The 20,385-nt window shown below is 38.2% G+C and overlaps 1 protein-coding gene across 2 annotated transcripts in view; it reads right to left on the reverse strand.

Annotated features, from left to right (window-relative positions):
* Nucleotides 1-20,385, reverse strand: part of TBCE (tubulin folding cofactor E) — a 109,725-nt gene that overhangs the window by 19,010 nt on the left and 70,330 nt on the right. For both annotated transcript variants that reach the window (XR_014326734.1, XM_082854238.1), the window contains exons 3-4: nt 17,037-17,121; nt 1,659-1,844 (exon numbers count right to left, since the gene is read on the reverse strand). Coding sequence is in view for 1 of the 2 variants with exons in the window: in XM_082854238.1 (XP_082710364.1) it covers nt 1,659-1,844; nt 17,037-17,121 (271 nt within the window). In the remaining variant the exon portion in view is untranslated. The remainder of the gene's footprint in view (nt 1-1,658; nt 1,845-17,036; nt 17,122-20,385) is intronic.

The following is a 20,385-nucleotide window of genomic DNA, read 5'->3' on the forward strand; positions in this document are numbered from 1 at the left end:
TATTTGCATTTTAAATGGAAAAAATAGGGACTTCTCTGGTGGTCCAGTGGGTAAGACTCCACACTCCCAATGCAGGGGGCCAGGGTTCAATCCCTGGTCAGTGAACTAGATCCCACATGCATGCTGCAACTAAGAAGTCTGTGTGCCGCAACTGAAGGAGCCCGTATGCTGCAACTAAGACTCAAAGCAGCTAAAATAAATTAATTAAAAAATAAATAAATGGAAAAAATAAAGCAAAGAACTCTAACCCTATGAAGCACATAGCTCTATAAATCAGCAGCAAAAACCATTCACGTTAGTAATCTCTCAGTGGTGCATTAGTCATGATTCTCTTTTGTTCAATTTATATATTCTAAATCCTCAACAATGAATGTATATTGTTTGTAATTAACTGTCAAGTTATTGCTTTTTCAAAAATCTTGATTTATTTTGAGTTTTCTTTTTCTTTTTTTTTTTTTAATGCTGGTCATCTGTGCTAAAAAGCAGAGATATCAAGAAATGAATTTACTGGGAGTTCCTTGATGGTCTAGTGGTTAGGACTTGGCGCCTTCACTGCCATGGCCCGGATTCAATCCCTGGCTGGGAAACTGAGATCCTGCAGGCCGTGCAGTGTGGCCACAATTTCCAAACAAAATGAAAAATTTTTTTAAAAAGAAAGAAATGTATTTAGTCTTCAACACTGTCCCCATGTGCACTTAAATTCTGTATCATGTTAAATCTTAATGACAATAACAACAACAAGAGCAACAAAAAGATAGCGAAGAATTTTACTTTGAACAAAACGACGTTCAATACTTCAGAGACAAAGTAAAAGATCGCAGGCCTATGCCAAGTAGCGGCAAATCTACTCTCCAAAGTGGCCACCAGGGGTCATTACTTGGACGCCTCATCCAGGTTAGGGTCAAACACCACGCACTGACCATCGCTGCTAAACCAGCGTAACCTGGGAGGTTCGTGTGCAGTTGTGTGCGGTTCTGTGTGAATATCAGCTTCCACACACTCTGGTTCACGTGGTGCCTCAGAATGAGCAGTGAGCCTGTCTACAGAGCATCACTGCGTTCAGAGAGTTGGGGAGGACAGAGAAAGTTCAAATGCAGCAGTTTCAAAATGCATTATGTAGTGCCCCTCAGACTGCGACACAGTCACTTGTGGGTACTTCTTAAAAGCAAGAGCCCATGCATGCTATTCTGATCTAGTAGGTCTGGGATGGGGCCCAGGATTCTGCAATGTTTCAAAAGGAGCCTAGGTGATGCGGGTGTGCATCCAGAGATGGGAACCACTGGGTTCTAGAAGGTGCCATCGTGCTACACGGCACAGGTAACAATGTAGACTTTTGTTTCCATTTTTGACTTATCATCCAGACATCAACCTTAGTTCCTTAATAATTAGTCAATACAATAGAATATGGTATAAATATTCATAATGGGCAAATCAGTGTTTCATTTCCAATCTAGGAAAGTCCTGTGTTAAAATAAGGACTTTAATTTCCCTGAATACTCAATCCTTGGATTCCTCTGATCTCAATTTACTGTTCTGCAGAAAAGATAAGACCACTTTGGAAGCAAAGTTCTGAGCACTGACATGCAGTCGGCTGACCTTAAATCCTGAACTTTGATGAAACTGTGAAAGTCGGCTCTACCATTATCAGTTCCACTTACCTTTGCTGTTTTACAACAGAGTCAAAACCAATGGTTTCCACAGGTTTATTTCCAATTGTAACAATTTGCTCTTTTCCCTCTTCCTCTGGTTCATCCTCTAAAGCATAGCGGTTCTTAATTGCAGTGAGAAAGTCTACTCCAAAATTTACTTTGTTTGGACGAATGAAGGAACCTCCCGTTGGGTGCCTGGGAAAGGAGAGAAACGGAACAGAGAAAATATCATCTATGGGGACCTTTAAATAAGATCACACACACGAAAATCCTTTATAAACTGTCACTCTGCCACAAATGTAAAATGCCTGCATTTACAAATATATTAGCAAATAAAAGCAATTAAACAATTTTTAAAAAGAAGGAAAAAGAAAGTATCATCTACCATAAGGCAATGTTCTGAAGGTTTTCAAAATTTTCTGTATGCTGAAAAAGTAGAATCAGCATAAAAGGGAGAGTAATATACTAAAAAAAAAGGGTAATTCATACAATTGATTATAAAGGGTTGTGTGCTGATGCAAGCATGTAAAATCCCAATAGATAGACAGATCGAACAGATGATTCACAGAAGAGGAAAGAGAAGTATTAAATCCATGGGGGAAAAGTCTCACCTTGCTAATAACTAAGAAATGTAAATTGGGACTTCCCTGGTGGTCCAGTGGTAAAGAATCCACTTTCCAATGCAGGGGACGTGGGTTCGATCCCTGGTCGGGGAACTACATGCTGCGGGGCAACTAAGCCCACACGCCACAACTACTGAGCTCTCCCACCTCAACAAGAGAGCCTGCGTGCGGCAAACTACAGAGCCCACACACCCTGGAGCCTGTGCGCTACACCTAGACAGAAGCCCGCGCACCACAACAAAGACCCGACGCAGCCAAAAAATTAAATAAATAAAATATTTAAAAAAAAGAAATGTAAATTCAAGCAATGAAACTATTGTCGATAAATCTAGCAAAAAATAAAGTCCTAACACTCAAAGACTGAAAGGTTGGGTTAGTTCTTGATTGTATAATCATACTCCTGGGAATTTGTCAGCAGGCAATAATTTAAAAATAAAAACAAAATTGCTTTTACAAAGATTCTATATAATAGCATTTTTTCGGTAACTGAGCAACTCTGGAAACCATAAAAATGCCAGCTGGACAGGAACTATTAAGTAAACCAGACAGATGCAGTCATTAAAATATTCTACCTATAATACTTAATAAAATTACTTACAGAATAATGCTGAGATTTCTAAATTGAACCAAATTGTACATGACACAACTACAGAGGAATCATATCTATGGCTAGACAAAGATCAAATAAGAACACAAAGAAATGAAAACATCTGTGGATAACAGGGTTATGTACAAAAATCTTTTAAATGATAACTTGAACTAAATGAAAGTTCAAATATGGGACTAAAATAGAGCATGTGGAAAGAACTGTATAGAAATAGGATATTTTATCACAATTTATATTCAGGTTTTATAACAATTTTTAGTAATAATCTCTAGACGAATTTAAAATATATTAATCATATTGCTGTATGTAATGACTGCTGCCAAGGCTTTCCAAGAGATTCAAAACAGATCTTTAGACACATTAAATTTCAGCATTCAGCACTGCATCCTGGCAATGATACCTTACTTTCAGGGAAATCTAAGTATGCCTATAAAACAGCTGTAGAGCAGAAGCAAGAAGAACTACAATCCTGCAGCCTGTGGAACAAAAACCGCATTCACAGACAGACAGACAAGATGAAAAGGCAGAGGGCTATGTACCAGATGAAGGAACAATAAAACACCAGACAAACAACTAAATGAAGTGGAGATAGGAAACCTTCCAGAAAAAGAATTCAGAAAAATGATAGTGAAGATGATCCAGGACCTCAGAAACAGAAGGGAGGCAAAGATCGAGAAGATGCAAGAAATGTTTAACAAAGACCTAGAAGAATTAAAGAACAAACAAACAGAGATGAACAATACAATAACTGAAATGAAGACTACACTAGAAGGAATCAATGGCAGAAAAACTGAGGCAGAAGAACAGATAAGTGACCTGGAAGATTGAATGGTGGAATTCACTGCTGTGGAAGAGAATAAAGAAAAAACAATGAAAGGAAATGAAGACGGCCTAAGAGACCTCTGGGACAACATTAAATGCAACAACCTTCGCATTATAGGGGTCCCAGAAGGAGAAGAGAGAGAGAAAGGACCTGAGAAAATATGTGAAGAGATTATAGTCGAAAACTTCCCTAACATGGGAAAGGAAATAGCCACTCAAGTCCAGGAAGTGCAGAGTCCCATACAGGTTAACCCAAGGAGAAACACACCGAGACACATAGTAATCAAATTGGCAAAAATTAAAGACAAAGAAAAATTATTGAAAGCAGCAAGGGAAAAACGACAAACAACATACAAGGGAACTCCCATAAGGTTAACAGCAGATTTCGCAGCAGAAACTCTACAAGCCAAAAGGGAGTGGCATGATATACTTAAAGTGATGAAAGGGAAGAACCTACAACCAAGATTACTCTAGCTGGCAAGGATCTCGTTCAGAGTTGATGCAGAAATCAAAAGCTTTATAGAAAAGCAAAAGCTAAGAGAATTCAGCACCACCAAACCAGCTCTACAACAAATGCTAAAGGAACTTCTCTAAGTGGGAAACACAAGAGAAGAAAAGGACCTACAAAAACAAACCCAAAACAATTAAGAAAAAGATTATGGGAACATACATACTGATAACTACCTTAAACGTGAATGGATTAAATGCTCCAACCAAAAGACACAGGCTTGCTGAATGGATACAAAAACAAGACCCATATATATGCTGTCTACAAGAGACCCACTTCAGACCTAGGGACACATGCAGACTGAAAGTGAGGCGATGGAAAAAGATATTCTATGCAAATGGAAATCAAAAGAAAGCTGGAGTAGTAATACTCGTATCAGATAAAATATACTTTAAAATAAAGAATGTTACAAGAGACAAGGAAGGACACTACATAATGATCAAGAGATCAATCCAAAATGCAGCTATAAGAATTATAAATATATATGCACCCAACATAGGAGCACCTCAATACATAAGGCAACTGATCACAGCTCTAAAAGAGGAAATCGACAGTAACACAACGATAGTGGGAGACTTTAACACCTCACTCACAGCAATGGACAGATCATCCAAAATGAAAATAGAGAAGGAAACAGAAGCTTTAAATGACACAACAGACCAGATAGATTTAATTGATATTTATAGGACATTCCATCCAAAAACAGCAGATTACACTTTCTTCTCAAGTGCGCATGGAACATTCTCCCGGATAGATCACATCTTGGGTCACAAATCAAGCCTCAGTAAATTTAAGAAAATTGAAATCATATCAAGCATCTTTTCGGACCACAACACTATGAGATTAGAAATGAATTACAGGGAAAAAAACGTAAAAAACACAAACACATGGAGGCTAAACAATACGCTACCAAATAACCAAGAGATCACAGAAGAAATCAAAGAGGAAATCAAAAAATACCTAGAGACAAATGACAATGAAAACACGATGATCCAAAACCTATGGCATTGGGCTTCCCTGGTGGTGCAGTGGTTGAGAGTCCGCCTGCTGATTTAGGGGGCGTGGGTTCGTGCCCCGGTCCGGGAGGATCCCACATGCTGCGGAGTGGCTGGGCCTGTGGGCATGGCTGCTGGGCCTGCGCGTCTGGAGCCTGTGCTCCGCAGCGGGAGAGGCCGCAGCGGTGAGAGGCCCGCGTACCACAAAAAAACAAAAAACAAAAAACAAAAAACCTATGGGATGCAGCAAAAGCAGTTCTAAGAGGGAAGTTTATAGGTATACAAGCCTACCTCAAGAAACAAGAATAATCTCAAATAAACAATCTAACCTTACACCTAAAAGAACTAGAGAAAGAAGAACAAACAAAACCCAAAGTTAGCAGAAGGAAAGATATCATAAAGATCAGAGCAGAAATAAATGAAATAGAAACTAAGAAAACAATAGCAAACATCAATAAAACTAAAAGCTGGTTCCTTGAGAAGATAAACAAAATTGATAAACCATTAGCCAGACTCATCAAGAAAAAGAGGGAGAGGACTCAAACCAATAAAATTAGAAATGAAAAAGGAGAAGTTACAACAGACACCGCAGACATACAAAGCATCCTAAGAGACTACTACAAGCAGCTCTATGACATAAAATGGACAACCTGGAGGAAATGGACAAATTCTTAGAAAGGTATAACCTTCCAAGACTGAACCAGGAATAAACAGAAAATATGAACAGACAAATCACAAGTAATGAAATTGAAACTGTGATTTAAAATCCTGCAACAAACAAAAGTCCAGGACCAGATGGCTTCACAGGTGAATTCTATCAAACATTCAGAGAAGAGCTAATACCCATCCTTCTCAAACTCTTCCAAAAAATTGCAGAGGAAGGAACACTCCCAAACTCATTCTATGAGGCTACCATCACCCTGATACCAAAACCAGACAAAAACCAGACAAAGATACTACAAAAAAAGAAAATTACAGACCAATATCACTGATGAATATAGATGCAAAAATCCTCAACAAAATACTAGCAAACAGAATCCAACAACATATTAAAAGGATCATACACCATGATCAAGTGGGATTTATCCCAGGGATGCAAGGATTCTTCAGTATACGTAAATCAATCATTGTGATACACCATATTAACAAACTGAAGAATAAAAACCATATGATCATCTCAATAGATGCAGAAAAAGCTTTTGACAAAATTCAACACCCATTTATGATAAAAACTCTCTAGAAGGTGGACAAAGAGGGAACCTACCTCAACATAATAAAGGCCATATATGACAAACCCACAGCAAACATCATTCTCAATGGTGAAAAACTGGAAGCATTTCCTCTAAGATCAGGAACAAGACAAGGATGTCCACTCTCGCCACTATCATTCAACATAGTTTTGGAAGTCCTAGCCACAGCAATCAGAGAAGAAAAAGAAATCAAAGGAATACAAATTGGAAAAGAAGAAGCAAAACTGTCACTGTTTGCAGATGACATGATACTATACATAGAGAATCCTAAAAATGCCTTCAGAAAACTACTAGAGCTAATCAATGAGTCTGGTAAAGGTGCAGAATACAAAATTAATACACAGAAATCTCTGGCATTCTTATACACTAATGATGAAAAATCTGAAAGAGAAATTATGGAAACACTCCCATTTACCATTGCAACAAAAAGAATAAAATACCTAGGAATAAACCTACCTAGGGAGACAAAAGACCTGTATGCAGAAAACTATAAGACACTGATGAAAGAAATTAAAGATGATAGAAACAGATGGAGAGATATACCATGTTCTTGGATTGGAAGAATCAATATTGTGAAAATGACTACTACCCAAAGCGATCTACAGATTCAATGTAAGTCCTATCAAATTACCAATGTCATTTTTTACAGAACTAGAACAAATCATCTTAAAATTTGTATGGAGACACCAAAGACCCCGAATAGCCAAAGCAGTCTTGAGGGAAAAAAACAGAGGTGGAGGAATCAAACTCCCTGAGTTCAGACTATATTACAAACCTACAGTAATCAAGACAATATGATACTGGCACAAAAACAGAAACATAGATCAATGGAACAAGATAGAAAGCCCAGAGATAAACCCACACACCTATGGTCAAGTAATCTACGACAAAGGAGGCAAGGATATACAATGGAGAAGACAGTCTCTTCAATAAGTGGTGCTGGGAAAACTGGACAGCTACATATAAAAGAATGAAATTAGAACACTCCCTAACACCATACACAAAAATAAACTTAAAATGGATTCGATACCTAAATGTAAGACTGGACACTATAAAACTCTTAGAGGAAAACATAGGAAGAACACTCTTTGACATAAATCACAGCAAGATCTTTTTTGATCCACCTCCTAGAGTAATGGAAATAAAAACAAAAATAAACAAATGGGACCTAATAAAACTTCAAAGCTTTTGCACAGCAAAGGAAACCATAAACAAGATGAAAAGACAACTCAGAATAGAAAATATTTGCAAACAAATCAACGGATAAAGGATTAATCTCCAAAATATATAAACAGCTCATGCAGCTCAATATAAAGAAAGAAACAACCCAATCCAAAAATGGGCAGAAGACCTAAATAGATATTTCTCCAAAGAAGGCATACAGATGGCCAAGAAGCACATGAAAAGCTGCTCAACATCACTAATTATTAGAGAAATGCAAATCAAAACTACAATGAGGTATCACCTCACACCAGTTAGAATGGGCATCATCAGAAAATCTACAAACAACAAATGCTGGAGAGGCTGTGGAGGAAAGGGAACCCTCTTGTACTGTTGGTGGGAATGTAAATTGATACAGCCACTATGGAGAACAGTATGGAGGTTCCTTAAAAAACTAAGAATAGAATTACCATATGACCCAGCAATCTCACTGCTGGGCATATACCCAGAGAAAACCATTAATTCAAAAAGACACATGCACCCCAATGTTCACTGCAGCGCTACTTACAATAGCCAGGTCATGGAAGTGACCTAAATGCCCAACGACAGACGAATGGATAAAGAAGTTGTGGTACATATATACAATGGAATATTACTCAGCCATAAAAAAGAACGAAATTGAGTCATTTGTTGAGACGTGGGTGGATCTAGAGACTGTCATACAGAGTGAAGTCAGAAAGAGAAGAACAAATATCGTATATTAACACATGTATGTAGAACCTAGAAAAATGGTACAGATGAACCAGTTTGCAGGGCAGAAGTTGAGACAGAGATGTAGAGGACAAATGTATGGACACCAAGGGGGGAAAGCCGTGTGGGGCTGGGGATGGTGGTGCGCTGAATTGGGCGATTGGGATTGACATGTATACATGATGTGTATAAAATAGATGACTAATAAGAACCTGCTGTATAAAAAAATAAATACAATAAAATTCAAAAAACCCACAAAAAAAAACAAAAAAAAAAGCTGTAAATGTTAATATCATCATTTGATCATGTCAGAGAATAAATGATGAAATACATGAATTGCCAAAAATGTATGATAAACACTATTTTGGCTTACGCCCTTTAACTCTTTTAAACAAATGAAACTTTCGGAGAAGTCACCATAATTAAAGAGGATGAAAATAATACTGATGATAAATTTTGTCAATATAAACATATATACATTTTCTTCTGGGAGGTGGGTCTACAGAAATTACCAGATTGTAAAAGGAACTCGGAATCTCGGAAAGTCAGAAGTGATGTCAGGGCAAAAAGAAGGGGCCCGGAGGTCGTGAGAACCCCCCGAGAGAGTGGTGTCCTGGAAGGCAGTGGAGACAGTGGACAACCGTGTCCAGGGCTGTGAATGCCCGGAAGGCGACAGCTGAGTTTGGCCAATGAATCTAGCAACCGGAAAGTGACCCTGCTAGAAGCAGCTGGGGCGGGGCCGTGGGACAAGCTCCAGAGAGTGAGAGGAGAGTGGGCTCAGACTCCTCTTGTCCACAGGAGATCCAATGGAAAGGGGAGAGGAGGGATGGAAAGGGCAGATGTTTTAAGATGGGAGAAAGTACCAAACTTACATGAGACAAAAATAACCCAAGGGAGAGGGGGAAATTGTCGATGCAGGAAATTAAATTCTCTGTTGCAGCAGAATCAGGTTCTGAGTCTGCCTGCTGTGATATCAGAGGATCACTGACTACCAGAAGCTGCCTAGAAAATATTTCATTTTCTTTTCACACAGAAAAGGCTCCTAGTGTGAAGAACACAGTTCTGTTTTAACAAACACATTTCTATCACTCAGCTAAAGAGATTAAATGTAGCTAGCCTCGTTTATATATATATATATATTTTTTTTTTTTTTTAATTTTTAATTTTTGCTGCATTGGGTCTTTGTTGCTGCGCATGGGCTTTCTCTAGTTGTGGCGAGTGGGGGCTACTCTTCATTGCGGTGCACGGGCTTCTCATTGCGGTGGCTTCTCTTGTTGCGGAGCACGGGCTCTAGGCACATGGGCTTCAGTAGTTGCGGCACACGGGCTCAGTAGTTGCAGTGTGCGGGCTTAGTTGCTCCGCGGCATGTGGGATCGTCCCCGACCAGCGCTCGAACCCGAGTCCCCTGCACTGGCAGGAGGATTCTTAACCACTGTGCCACCAAGGAATTCCCTAGCCTCTTTTTTCTTTTTTTTTTAAGAGTTCAAACGGATCTACCTAAGAGATTACCTAGTCTAGGACTTCTCAAACTCAACCTGAAAAGCAGTCAGTCACCTGGAAAGCTTACTGGAACCCACCCCAGGTTGTGCACGCAGTGGGACTGGGCTGGGGCCCAGGTTCTGCTGTTTAAAACAATGTGCCAGGGGATTCTGATGCAGGGGGGCCTCATGTCCCACTTTAAGAAACTCTGATCTAATCCAATCCCATTTCACTTGGGGATATTGGGGTCACAATCACAGAGGTAGCACAGCCAAGACTTGGATTCCTGACTACCAGTGCACTATCCTTTCCTGCATTTCTGTCTTTATTCTCCTCACTACCACAAATTTTAGTAGTTATTAGATCCATCAGTAGATGATATTATTTAATGTTATTTAGTAAAGAAATATAGATCTAAAAAAGAGAAATATATATCTAACTAGATCATAATTTTAAAATATTTTTGATTACTTCAATGTGACTAAATTTCCTCTGTAATGCAATGTATTTTTTTCCCCTGCTTTTGAAAAGATTATGTTATGCCTCCAAGAAGGACACACAACATAAAAAAAGTCCTGGTCTAGTGTGTATTCCACAGAAGAAGGAGAATCTGAGTTGGACCTTGAAACCTGAGTAGGAGCTTGATGGAAAAGTGGTGGTACTTGTCCTACAATAAGCATCAAACAGGATCCTACATGAAAATCCCTCTGAGAATAGAGAAAGCACAGCAAAAGCAATACTACTGAAAATAAGACATTTCTAGAACCATAACATTTTAACTAAAATATGTTTTAAACAAAGGTGCTTCACCCACAATGTTCGCCGCAGCACTACATTACAACAGCTAAGACATGGAATCAACCTAAATGTCCATCAACAGATGAATGGATAAAGAAGATGTAGTGTGTATGTGTGTGTGTGTACACACACACACACACACACACACACACAGAGACTGAAATATTACTCAGCTGTAAAAAAGAATGAAAATAATGCCATTTGCAGCAACATGGATGGACTTAGAGATTATCACACTAAGTGAAGTAAGCCAGACAGAGACAAATATCATATGATATCACTTATACATAGAATCTAAAAAAAATGATACAATGAACTTATTTACAAAACAGAAATAGACCCACAGACATAGAAAACAAACTTATAGCTGGTTACCAAAGGGGAAAGCGGGGGGGGGGGGGGATAAATTAGGAGTGTGGAATTAACATATACACACTACTATATATAAATAGATAAACAACAAGGTCCTGCTGTATGGCACAGGGAACTATACCCAATATTTTGAAATAACCTATAAGGGAAAAGAATCTCAAAAAGATAATATATATATATAAACTGAATCGCTTTCTGTACACCTGAAACTAACACGATATTGTAAATCAACTATACTTTAAAAAAAATAAAATAAAAATAAACAAACATGTTTCTTACAAAGTAAATCACAAAGATGACTTGTAGGTTGTCTCGTTTAATTTTCCATTTTGACAGCACACAGTCCAATCTTGTGTTTACTGACAACTAAACATCATGAATGTTAAACACTTTACATGTACAAGGCTGAACTAAATCCCATGTTGTTAGGTGTCGGAAAAATAATCCCAGACAATTTAGAACACTCGTTTATGTACCTCAATCTATCTAAATGTATACAAACAAATGAGTTTTGCATCTAAGAGACTGTTCCTAGAGTCTCACATTTACGAAACAAGCTTTGGCTTACAAAACAGTGAAATTTGAAATTTTAGTGAAATGAAATTATGAAATTTATGAAATAGTATTAGTTTTCCTTAAAGGAGTAACACTGGGGGGTGGAAATAGAAATAGGAAAATGTATTGTTCAAATATTATGTGACTGAAATGTAAAAATAAGTATGAGAGCACAAATTTTTAAAACCAGCACATTTATAATAAATGAAAAAACAACAATGTAAAACAAATACCACGGTTTTCATTTCTGTCCTAAATTTATAACAGTGGTAATGAACAATTCAAGAAGAGACCTTTATTACTGTTTAGTTTCGCTGCAGGCAGAAGAAAGAAGTCAGAAATGGTGTTAGGTGGGTGCAAAGGAGATGCTGTGCCCTTTGCAGATCAAAAGAAAACATCAAACATCAGTCTCCTCTGCAACATTCCTGGCAGGTTTCTCGGAAAAACAAACAGCCCAGCAAATAAAAAATGCTAGCTGAAGGAGTGCCCATCAATAACAGTAAATCTTCAAAGACAAACTAATAATTCAAAGATTCCACTGAGATCTTAGATTATTATCAAGATGTTGCATCTGAACACTGAAATTCTGAGCCCTGCCTAAAAGAGAAAAAACTGGGGGAGGGGAGGGAGTGAAGGGGGAGAGTCCAAAATGTTTTCTCTTGTAAGCATTCGGCTTGTTCAAGTTCCTGCCTCCTTCGGCCCACCAATTACATATGCAGCTAGGAAAGTCCACACATCCCAACCACGGCTCTTGCAGAAATGAAAGACTCTCACGAAGCACTATAATCAAGGTTCAGTCTGCCCAACAGAGTTGTAAGATAAAATTCAGGTGCCCAGTTAAATCTGGATTTCAGATAAACAATCTGAAATTTGTTATATACTTAAAATTTTTCACTGTAAGTATATGTATGATGCATGTCCCATACTTATACCAATAAATGATTTACTGCTTATCTGAAATCCAAATTTCACCATGCATTTTGTATTTTTATTTGCTGAATCTGGCAATACTACTCAAAGGTAAAAGGGTCCCCAACAGATTCCAAAACTCCTATAGTAAGTATCTTTCTTATTGGGGCTTGTTTAGATGCTGGGAAAGACTGGGTCTCTGGGGAGTTCTAATAAATGTCGTTGACCTTGATATCCTGTTTGTTACAGGCATGCATAGAGCCTTTTCAGCAACACTGCATAACTAACCATTCACCATGAGAGGAGACATATTCACTCTAATTTAATGTATATTGCTGTAATATCTAAAGAATTGACCAGGTGAACTCATTTTCCCAACAGAAAAAAAAAAGAAAAAAGCTCAGTTGATAAGCATCTTTTTGCACACTGCTTCTGAATGTCACAATTTCTATCTTGCCCTGATTCATGGGAAGCTTCCCAAAATGAAATATCTCTCTTCACCTCTTACAGAGATTCACCCTGCCTGTATCCTATCAGCACATTTAGTGATTTTTAAAAAAATTATCCTATCACTTTATACCTATACCAGAGTAGAGTTCCCTGTGCTATACAGTAGGTTCTCATTAGTTATCTCTTTTATACATAGTAGTGTATATATGTCAATCCCAATCTCCCAATTCATTCCACCCCCCAGGAGAATATTTTATACTGATGCATTAATGCTCATTTAAGAACCTCAGAAAGGGTGAGCTGTGACAGAGAGAGAGAGAGGCATGGACATATATACACTACCAAACGTAAGGTAGATAGCTAGTGGGAAGCAGCCGCGTAGCACAGGGATATCAGCTTGGTGCTTTGTGACGGCCTGGAGGGGTGGGAGGGAGGGAGACGCAAGAGGGAGGAGATATGGAAATGTGTATATGTATGGCTGATTCACTTTGTTGTAAAGCAGAAACTCACACACCATTGTAAAGTAATTATACCCCAATAAAGATGTTAAAAAAATAATAATAAAATAAAATAAAATGAAAAATGAAGTGTATTTTGGATCTGTAAAAAAAAAAGAACCTCAGAACACTTTCCAACAATCTTATGACGCACACAGGATAAGTAAATCGAGGAGCTTCCATTTGTTAGGTTAGCCAGTGTTGTGGACATGGTCTGGACACCATGTCCCCTCTGACGCCAAGTATTAAACTCCATTCATGGTGCTGAAGAAAAGTAAAATTTTAACATTTCTTGCTCAAAAGAAAAGAGAAATCATGCAATTACTTAGAAAGGGAATATTTTCAATAAAAGCTGAGGGTAAAATACTGACCCGCACAGTTCAAAGAGTTTAGGGTACACCCTTTAGTTTAGGTTGAAAGAAAAGCACTGGAAATCTAGGGATAAGGCAGAGAGAAATTCAAAGTTCATCACCTTAACTGAACCTCTCAACTCCCCAAAAGACAAGAGATGGAGAACAGAAGCACCTGGGAGAGAGACACATAACTGGTTCACAGGCATAAATTTGGGATAAACCTGTATACTACTACTGTAAACCGACAGTGTCACAAATATTAATTACAGGTAATTAATATATAACCAGGAGATTGCCATATTTACCTTAGGTTATTTAAGAGATCAGATTGAAACTAAAGAGTGACATGAAGTCCTCTGAACATGGGGGCCTTCCAAGGTAATCTGGTCCACTCCCTAAACTTCTTCTGTCGGTGTCACACCAACTATTCAAGAAAAAACTTTACCTTATTTTTAGAGAACTACACTAAAGAGGAGTTCATTCATAGCTAGGATTTGAGCTTGACTCCAGTGTTTCGTGCTCTACTCATAACCCACTTGGTCACCAATACCTGTCATAGCCATCTCAAAGAGTCAGCGTAACGAACAAATGTGATAACACGGAAACACTGAAAGCTAACTGTGAAGACAGTTCTTCTCTGGGTTAAAGCCCATCTTACATTCTTCTTGAAGGTCGTTGTTAAAACAGAGGTTAGACCTTTGCAAATGTTATTCTATTCTAAACTGAGAAGTCTCATGAGATCAACGTGAGCTGAACTGGTTGGGGGAAAATACACAGGGAAAAATGTATGCCCTGAGCCGGGCCTTGAAAACCACCCTGTCTGTCCCCAGGTTCTGACCTCAAGCGGCAGGACCTAACCCTGACCGGCAAGGTGTCACCCCAGCAACCTGGGACGCTGGGGAGACTCAAGAAAGCAGCTCACCAAACACCTCACTCAACACACCCTAATATCCTGCATACACAGCAGAGGCCAGCAGACTAGCCTTCATAAGACATGTGCGCCAGAGCGCATAACTACCCTGTTATACTGTGTCTAACAGGCTCAGCCACTTGACAGTAACACGTGCTTCTGAAGAGGTGGGATCCGAATTTTGCTATCAATATGACAACTTCTGACCCATTTTCCTCCTTTAAAATGGGTATACCACCTTTTTGCCATTTACCTATTTCACAAGTATAAGATGGGAACATTTATGATCTGACAACTTTAAATTGCTTTGGCTTCATGAAAATAGCATCTAAGCATTAAAAAAAATGTGTACTGTGGTAAAATACATATCGCTATTATGACTTTCCAAGTAAAATTTGAAATGTAAAAGAAGACTCCAATGAAGTTACTAAGAGATCTGAATTGGCTTAATAACAAGTACATGTGGTATATTCTGTTTTGTCTGATTTAGAGATTCTAAGATATTGGTATAATCTTTACTAGTTGAAGCCAAGTTCGAACTAATACCAATATAAGCATTAACAACTATAAAGGATAAGGTAATTCCTTTAGTCTAGACTAGTGGTTCTCCACCACAACAGAGCCAATGCTCCCTTGTATACTGCCCCCAAAACAACGCGAAATGGAATTACTAACCCATACAGGATTTCAAAGTCAACAAAATGTCATTTCATTGAAACAAAAGAAAAGTGATTTATAATAACATAACATGTATTTCAACATGTAAATGCTCAGGCATGACTGTACTAGGAAACACAACAAAGCAAGGAAATGCTTATTCCAAGGGTAAGAACCTGAACACTAAGTCTGTGCCCATCAGCACTTCAGGGCAAATCCCAGCTCTGCCAGGACTGACACAAGTCTTCATTTTCCTACTCAGAGTAACCAAGACTGAAAATATCACCATATGCAGAGACCATGAAGGACACGTAACCATGGACGATTTGGGAGGTGCTGGGGCAGGCTCCACAGGGAACGTTCCCTCACTGGAGGTTTTGTGAGGTCATGGTCCAGGGAGGTAAGGGATCAACAGGCCAAGCTAAGAGATTTCTATTTCAACACCTCTCTAAACACATAAATTGCTCCCTTCATACTCTATGACCTCTTGACAGATTCTGAGCTGGCCTCATGCCATGTCTGTCACTACCGCTGGCCTCTAGCAACATGCCAATTCTTCTTCTATCCTGACTTCCCAAAACTACAGAATGCTCGACTAGGAAACTTATTTTGCTATTATCTGATTTTGACCTTCATTTTAGAGGTTAGTAAATTTAGTCTGATTTAAGGTCATAAAGATTGTTAAAAACAAAGCTAGAGGCCTCTTGATTACCAGGCCAGGAGTGTGTTCACTGTACCACATTTAAAGAATGATAAGCTTAATAATAACAGATTCTTCCGAGAAACTGAAACTTAGGGAAAACAAACAACAACAAAAATTTAAAAGATAGACTGCCTGAAATTCCCCTCCATCCTTTTCAGAGCTTCACATAGTTTCTCTGAAATCAAGCAGGTAAAAATATTAGTAGATATGCACTATAATGTGTAATTCTTTTCATGATAAGAGCTTTATTTTATTTTATTTTTAAAATAAATTTATTTATTTATTTTTGGCTGCGTTGGGTCTTCGTTGCTGCGTGCGGGCTTTCTCTAGTTGTGGCAAGCGGGGGCTACTCTTTGTTGTGGTGTGTGGGCTTCTCATTGCAGTGGCTTCTCTTGTTGTGGAGCACGGGCTCTAGGAGCGTGAGCTTCAGTAGTTGTGGCACGCAAGCTCAGTAGTTGTGGCACACAGGCTTAGTTGCTCTACAGCATGTGGGCTCTTCCCAGACCAGGGCTTGAACCCGTGTCCCCTGCATTAGCAGGCAGATTCCTAACCACTGCACCACCAGGGAAGCCCAAGAGCTTTTTTTAAAATAGTGGCCTAGCATGCCACTGTTTGGATGTTCTGGATTTTGCTTAATCAACTGCTTTTGTTGGATATCTAGGCTATTCCTCTTCTAGTATTCACTCAGTGGGTAGTAAACAGTTAATGAATCAATGAGAAATGTTTGGATCCATACAATTAAAAAAAAAAACTGTCACAAAACAAAAACACAAAAAAGGACAAAGAAAGCAACCCCACTTGCAAGGTTAAGACTGAGAATTTTAAAAACAAGGAAAAAAACTCTACAAATAGAATTGTCTTTTTAGAATACACCAAATTCTACATTATAACTACCCTAACAGTCAAACATGTCTTCTTCTCCATCCCCCCTTATTCAGCTATTTAACATTCTCCTAGATAACCATGCCAATTCGCAATGGAAAATTACCTGCATTTGAAATACACAGTCCCTTCGTGGCTTCCATCATGCTTTCCCCTCTCAGGATTGTCCCATTCTACTCCTAACCAGAGTCCTGGCAGAACAAGAAAAACAAAATGAGCATTAAATTAGGACACAGGTGATGCTCCATTTTTCTGCAAGGAAATACAGTTTGTAATGGAAACCACAGCACACAGACACCACTGGGGGAGAAAGAAATGTCTTTAGGAAAAGACAAGTCAACCTCAGACTCAGAACTTAATCAGCAAATGCAATAGCAAGTTTGGTTCAAAAACCCAACAAAAAAACACAACTGCAGAAAACAACAGTAGCTAAAATTTACAGACAGAAAGTAGAATGGTGGTTGCCAGGAGCTAAGGGGAGGGGAGAATGGGGAGTTCTTGTTTAATGGGTACAGAGTTTCAGTTTTGCAAAATGAAGAGTCCTGGAGATGGATGGTGGTGATAACTGTGACAATGTTACTGTACTTAATATCACTGAACTATACACTTAAAAGTGGTAAAATGGTAAGTTTAGTTATGTATAACTTACCACAATTAAAAAAATAATTATATATATATACACACACACATATATAAGATATCTCTTTCAAAGCACCAGAGAGCTAACAAGGCACTGAAGAATTACAAAATTCTTTTTTGTAATTGAATTTGTAATTGAATTACAAAATTCAATTACAAAATTGTAATTACAAAATTACAAAATCTGAGAGAAAAGGGAAACCCAGAGTTAAACGAAGTCTTAAAGCAAATTTTTCCCCTCAAGGCATCTGCTGATTCTGGTAGAAAAGGCTGAAAAGCTAAAATGCTGAACAGAGCTTTGGCCAGAGCTTTTGAGGGACTAAGAGGTCAATAATGAAAATTACAGCCTCCCAAGGAAGATGGAGGTTGCAAGAAACTCTCTAGGTTTCGTACTGGAGCTTGAAATGCCTTGATTCTAAGAGTTAGGAAGGAACCAACTCTAAACAGACGAGCCCTTGAAGGGACTGAAGGTCAACTTCAAATAATCTCATTCCCAGATTTGTTTAAGTGATCTGGGATTGCCAGGGACCCTCGCCATCTGCCAGAGTTAACTTCAGTCCTCTCTGGAGGAAGCTAACACCATTGCAAAGCTCAAATTATAACTCTTCATAATCAATACCTGGCACTCAAACAGAAACAACCAAGCATAGAAAAAGATAAGCATCTATGACTGAAAACCAAGAAAAACAACAGCCAACAGCAGCAGATCCACTGGGCATCTGCATAATAGAGTTTTACGTATGTTTAATATTTTCAGGAAAACAAAAGATAAAATTGAGAACTTCAGCAGAAATATTTTTAAACTTTTTTCAAACCCTAAATGGAAATTCTGGAACTGAAAAATTCAGTAATTCAAATTATAATTCAACGGATAGTTTTTTTACAATAGATTATACATAATTTTTTTAAAAAACAGGTGAGAAAAAAATATATACAGAACATAGCACAGTAATAAGTGATGAAAAACAGACTAGCATGTAAGAGACGTAGAGAATACAACGAAAAGGTCTACCATGTATATAGAACTGGAGCCCCCAAAAAGAGAGTAGGGAGAGATTGTGGAAAGAGCAAGCTCTGAAGAAATAATGACTGAGACTATTACAAAACTAAAGAAAGGCATCAAGCCACACATTTAAGAAGGTCTAAGAAAAATAAACAGTACAAATGCAAGACAAACAAAAAACCACCACAAAAAAAAGAGAAAACAAAACAAAGCAAAACCAAACTCCACCAGCTGCCATATAACAAAGACAGAGAAAAATCTTAAAACAGCTCGGGGTGAGGGAGAGGAAACAGATTATCTCCAAAGGAAAACAACCAGAAATAGTTGACTGACTTCTCCATAGAAACAGTAAAAGCCAGAACGATAAATGAATAATATCTTCAAAATACTGGGGGAAAAAAAAAGTTAAAAACAAACAAACAAAAACACCCTGGCAATCTGGAACACTGTAATTGGTGAAAATATCCTTCAAAAAAGTAAGCAAGGGGCCCTGAATACCCAAAACAATCTTGAAAAACAGTAACAAAGTCAGAGGGCTTATACTTTCCAATTTCAAAACTTGCTACAAAGCTACTGTAATCAAAAAAGTGTGTTACTGTCATAAGGCTCAGATCAAAGGAGTAGAGTTGAGAATCCAGAAATAAACCCATACATGGTCAACTGGTTTTTGACAGAAGTGTCAAGTCAACTCAACAGGAAAGGACAGTCTTTTCAACAAATGGTGCTGAGACAACTAGATACCCACATGCAAAAGAATGAATTTGGACACCCAACTCTCAAAATAGATTAAAAAAAACTCTTAGAAGAAAACTTTATTTCTAAGGATTTATTTCTAATCCTAAAACTTAAGGATAAATCTATAAAACCATGGATTTGGCACTGGATTCTTAGATATGGCACCAAAAGATCAAGCAACAAAAAAAAAAACATAAACTGGACTTCATAAAATTTAAACACTTTTTTTTTTTTTTTTTTTTGCGGTACGTGGGCCTCTTACAACAGTGGCCTCTCCCGTTGCGGAGCACAGGCTCCGGACGTGCAGGCTCAGCGGCCATGCCTCAGGGGCCCAGCCGCTCTGTGGCATGTGGGATCCTCCCGGACCGGGGCACGAACCCATGTCCCCTGCATCGGCAGGCAGACTCTCAACCACTGCGCCACCAGGGAAGCCCAAAATTTAAACACTTTTGTACATCAAAGGCCATTAACAGAAATGGGTGAAAAATGTACCACTCTGGTGGGAGATGTTGATAATGGGAGAGGTTATGCATGTGTGGGGGCAGGAGGTATATGGGAAAACTCTGTACCTTCCACTCAACTTCCTTGTGAACCTAAAGCTATTCTAAAAAACAAAGTCTACTTTTAAAAGGTTAAAATGGTGTGTAATTGATAAAAATATCAAATCACTATGTTGCACACCTGAAACTAATATAATGTTTTAAGTCAACTATACTTCAATAAAAAGATTAAAATGGTAAATTTTATGTTACATATATTTTATAACAATTTTACAGTTTTAATGGAAAAAAAATGGGTAAAATGGCAAATTTTGTTTTATATATATGTAACCACAACTAAAAAAAAAATTTTTTTTAAGGCAACATAATGGCAACTTCAACAAAGAAATATCGACAAGGGTGATCTTCAAGGAAAAAGAAAATTATCCCAGAAGGAAGCCTGAGGATATAGAGGGGAATGAAGGGCAACAAAATGGTAAATATATGGTAAGTCTAAATTAATACTGAAATACGAAATAACAGTAATATTATCTCTTTGGGTTTAAAATACACATAGATTGGGCTTCCCTGGTGGCGCA

The sequence above is a fragment of the Leucopleurus acutus genome, assembly GCF_964270905.1.
Source record: "Leucopleurus acutus genome assembly, chromosome: 14".
Classification (NCBI taxonomy): Eukaryota; Metazoa; Chordata; class Mammalia; order Artiodactyla; family Delphinidae; genus Leucopleurus; species Leucopleurus acutus.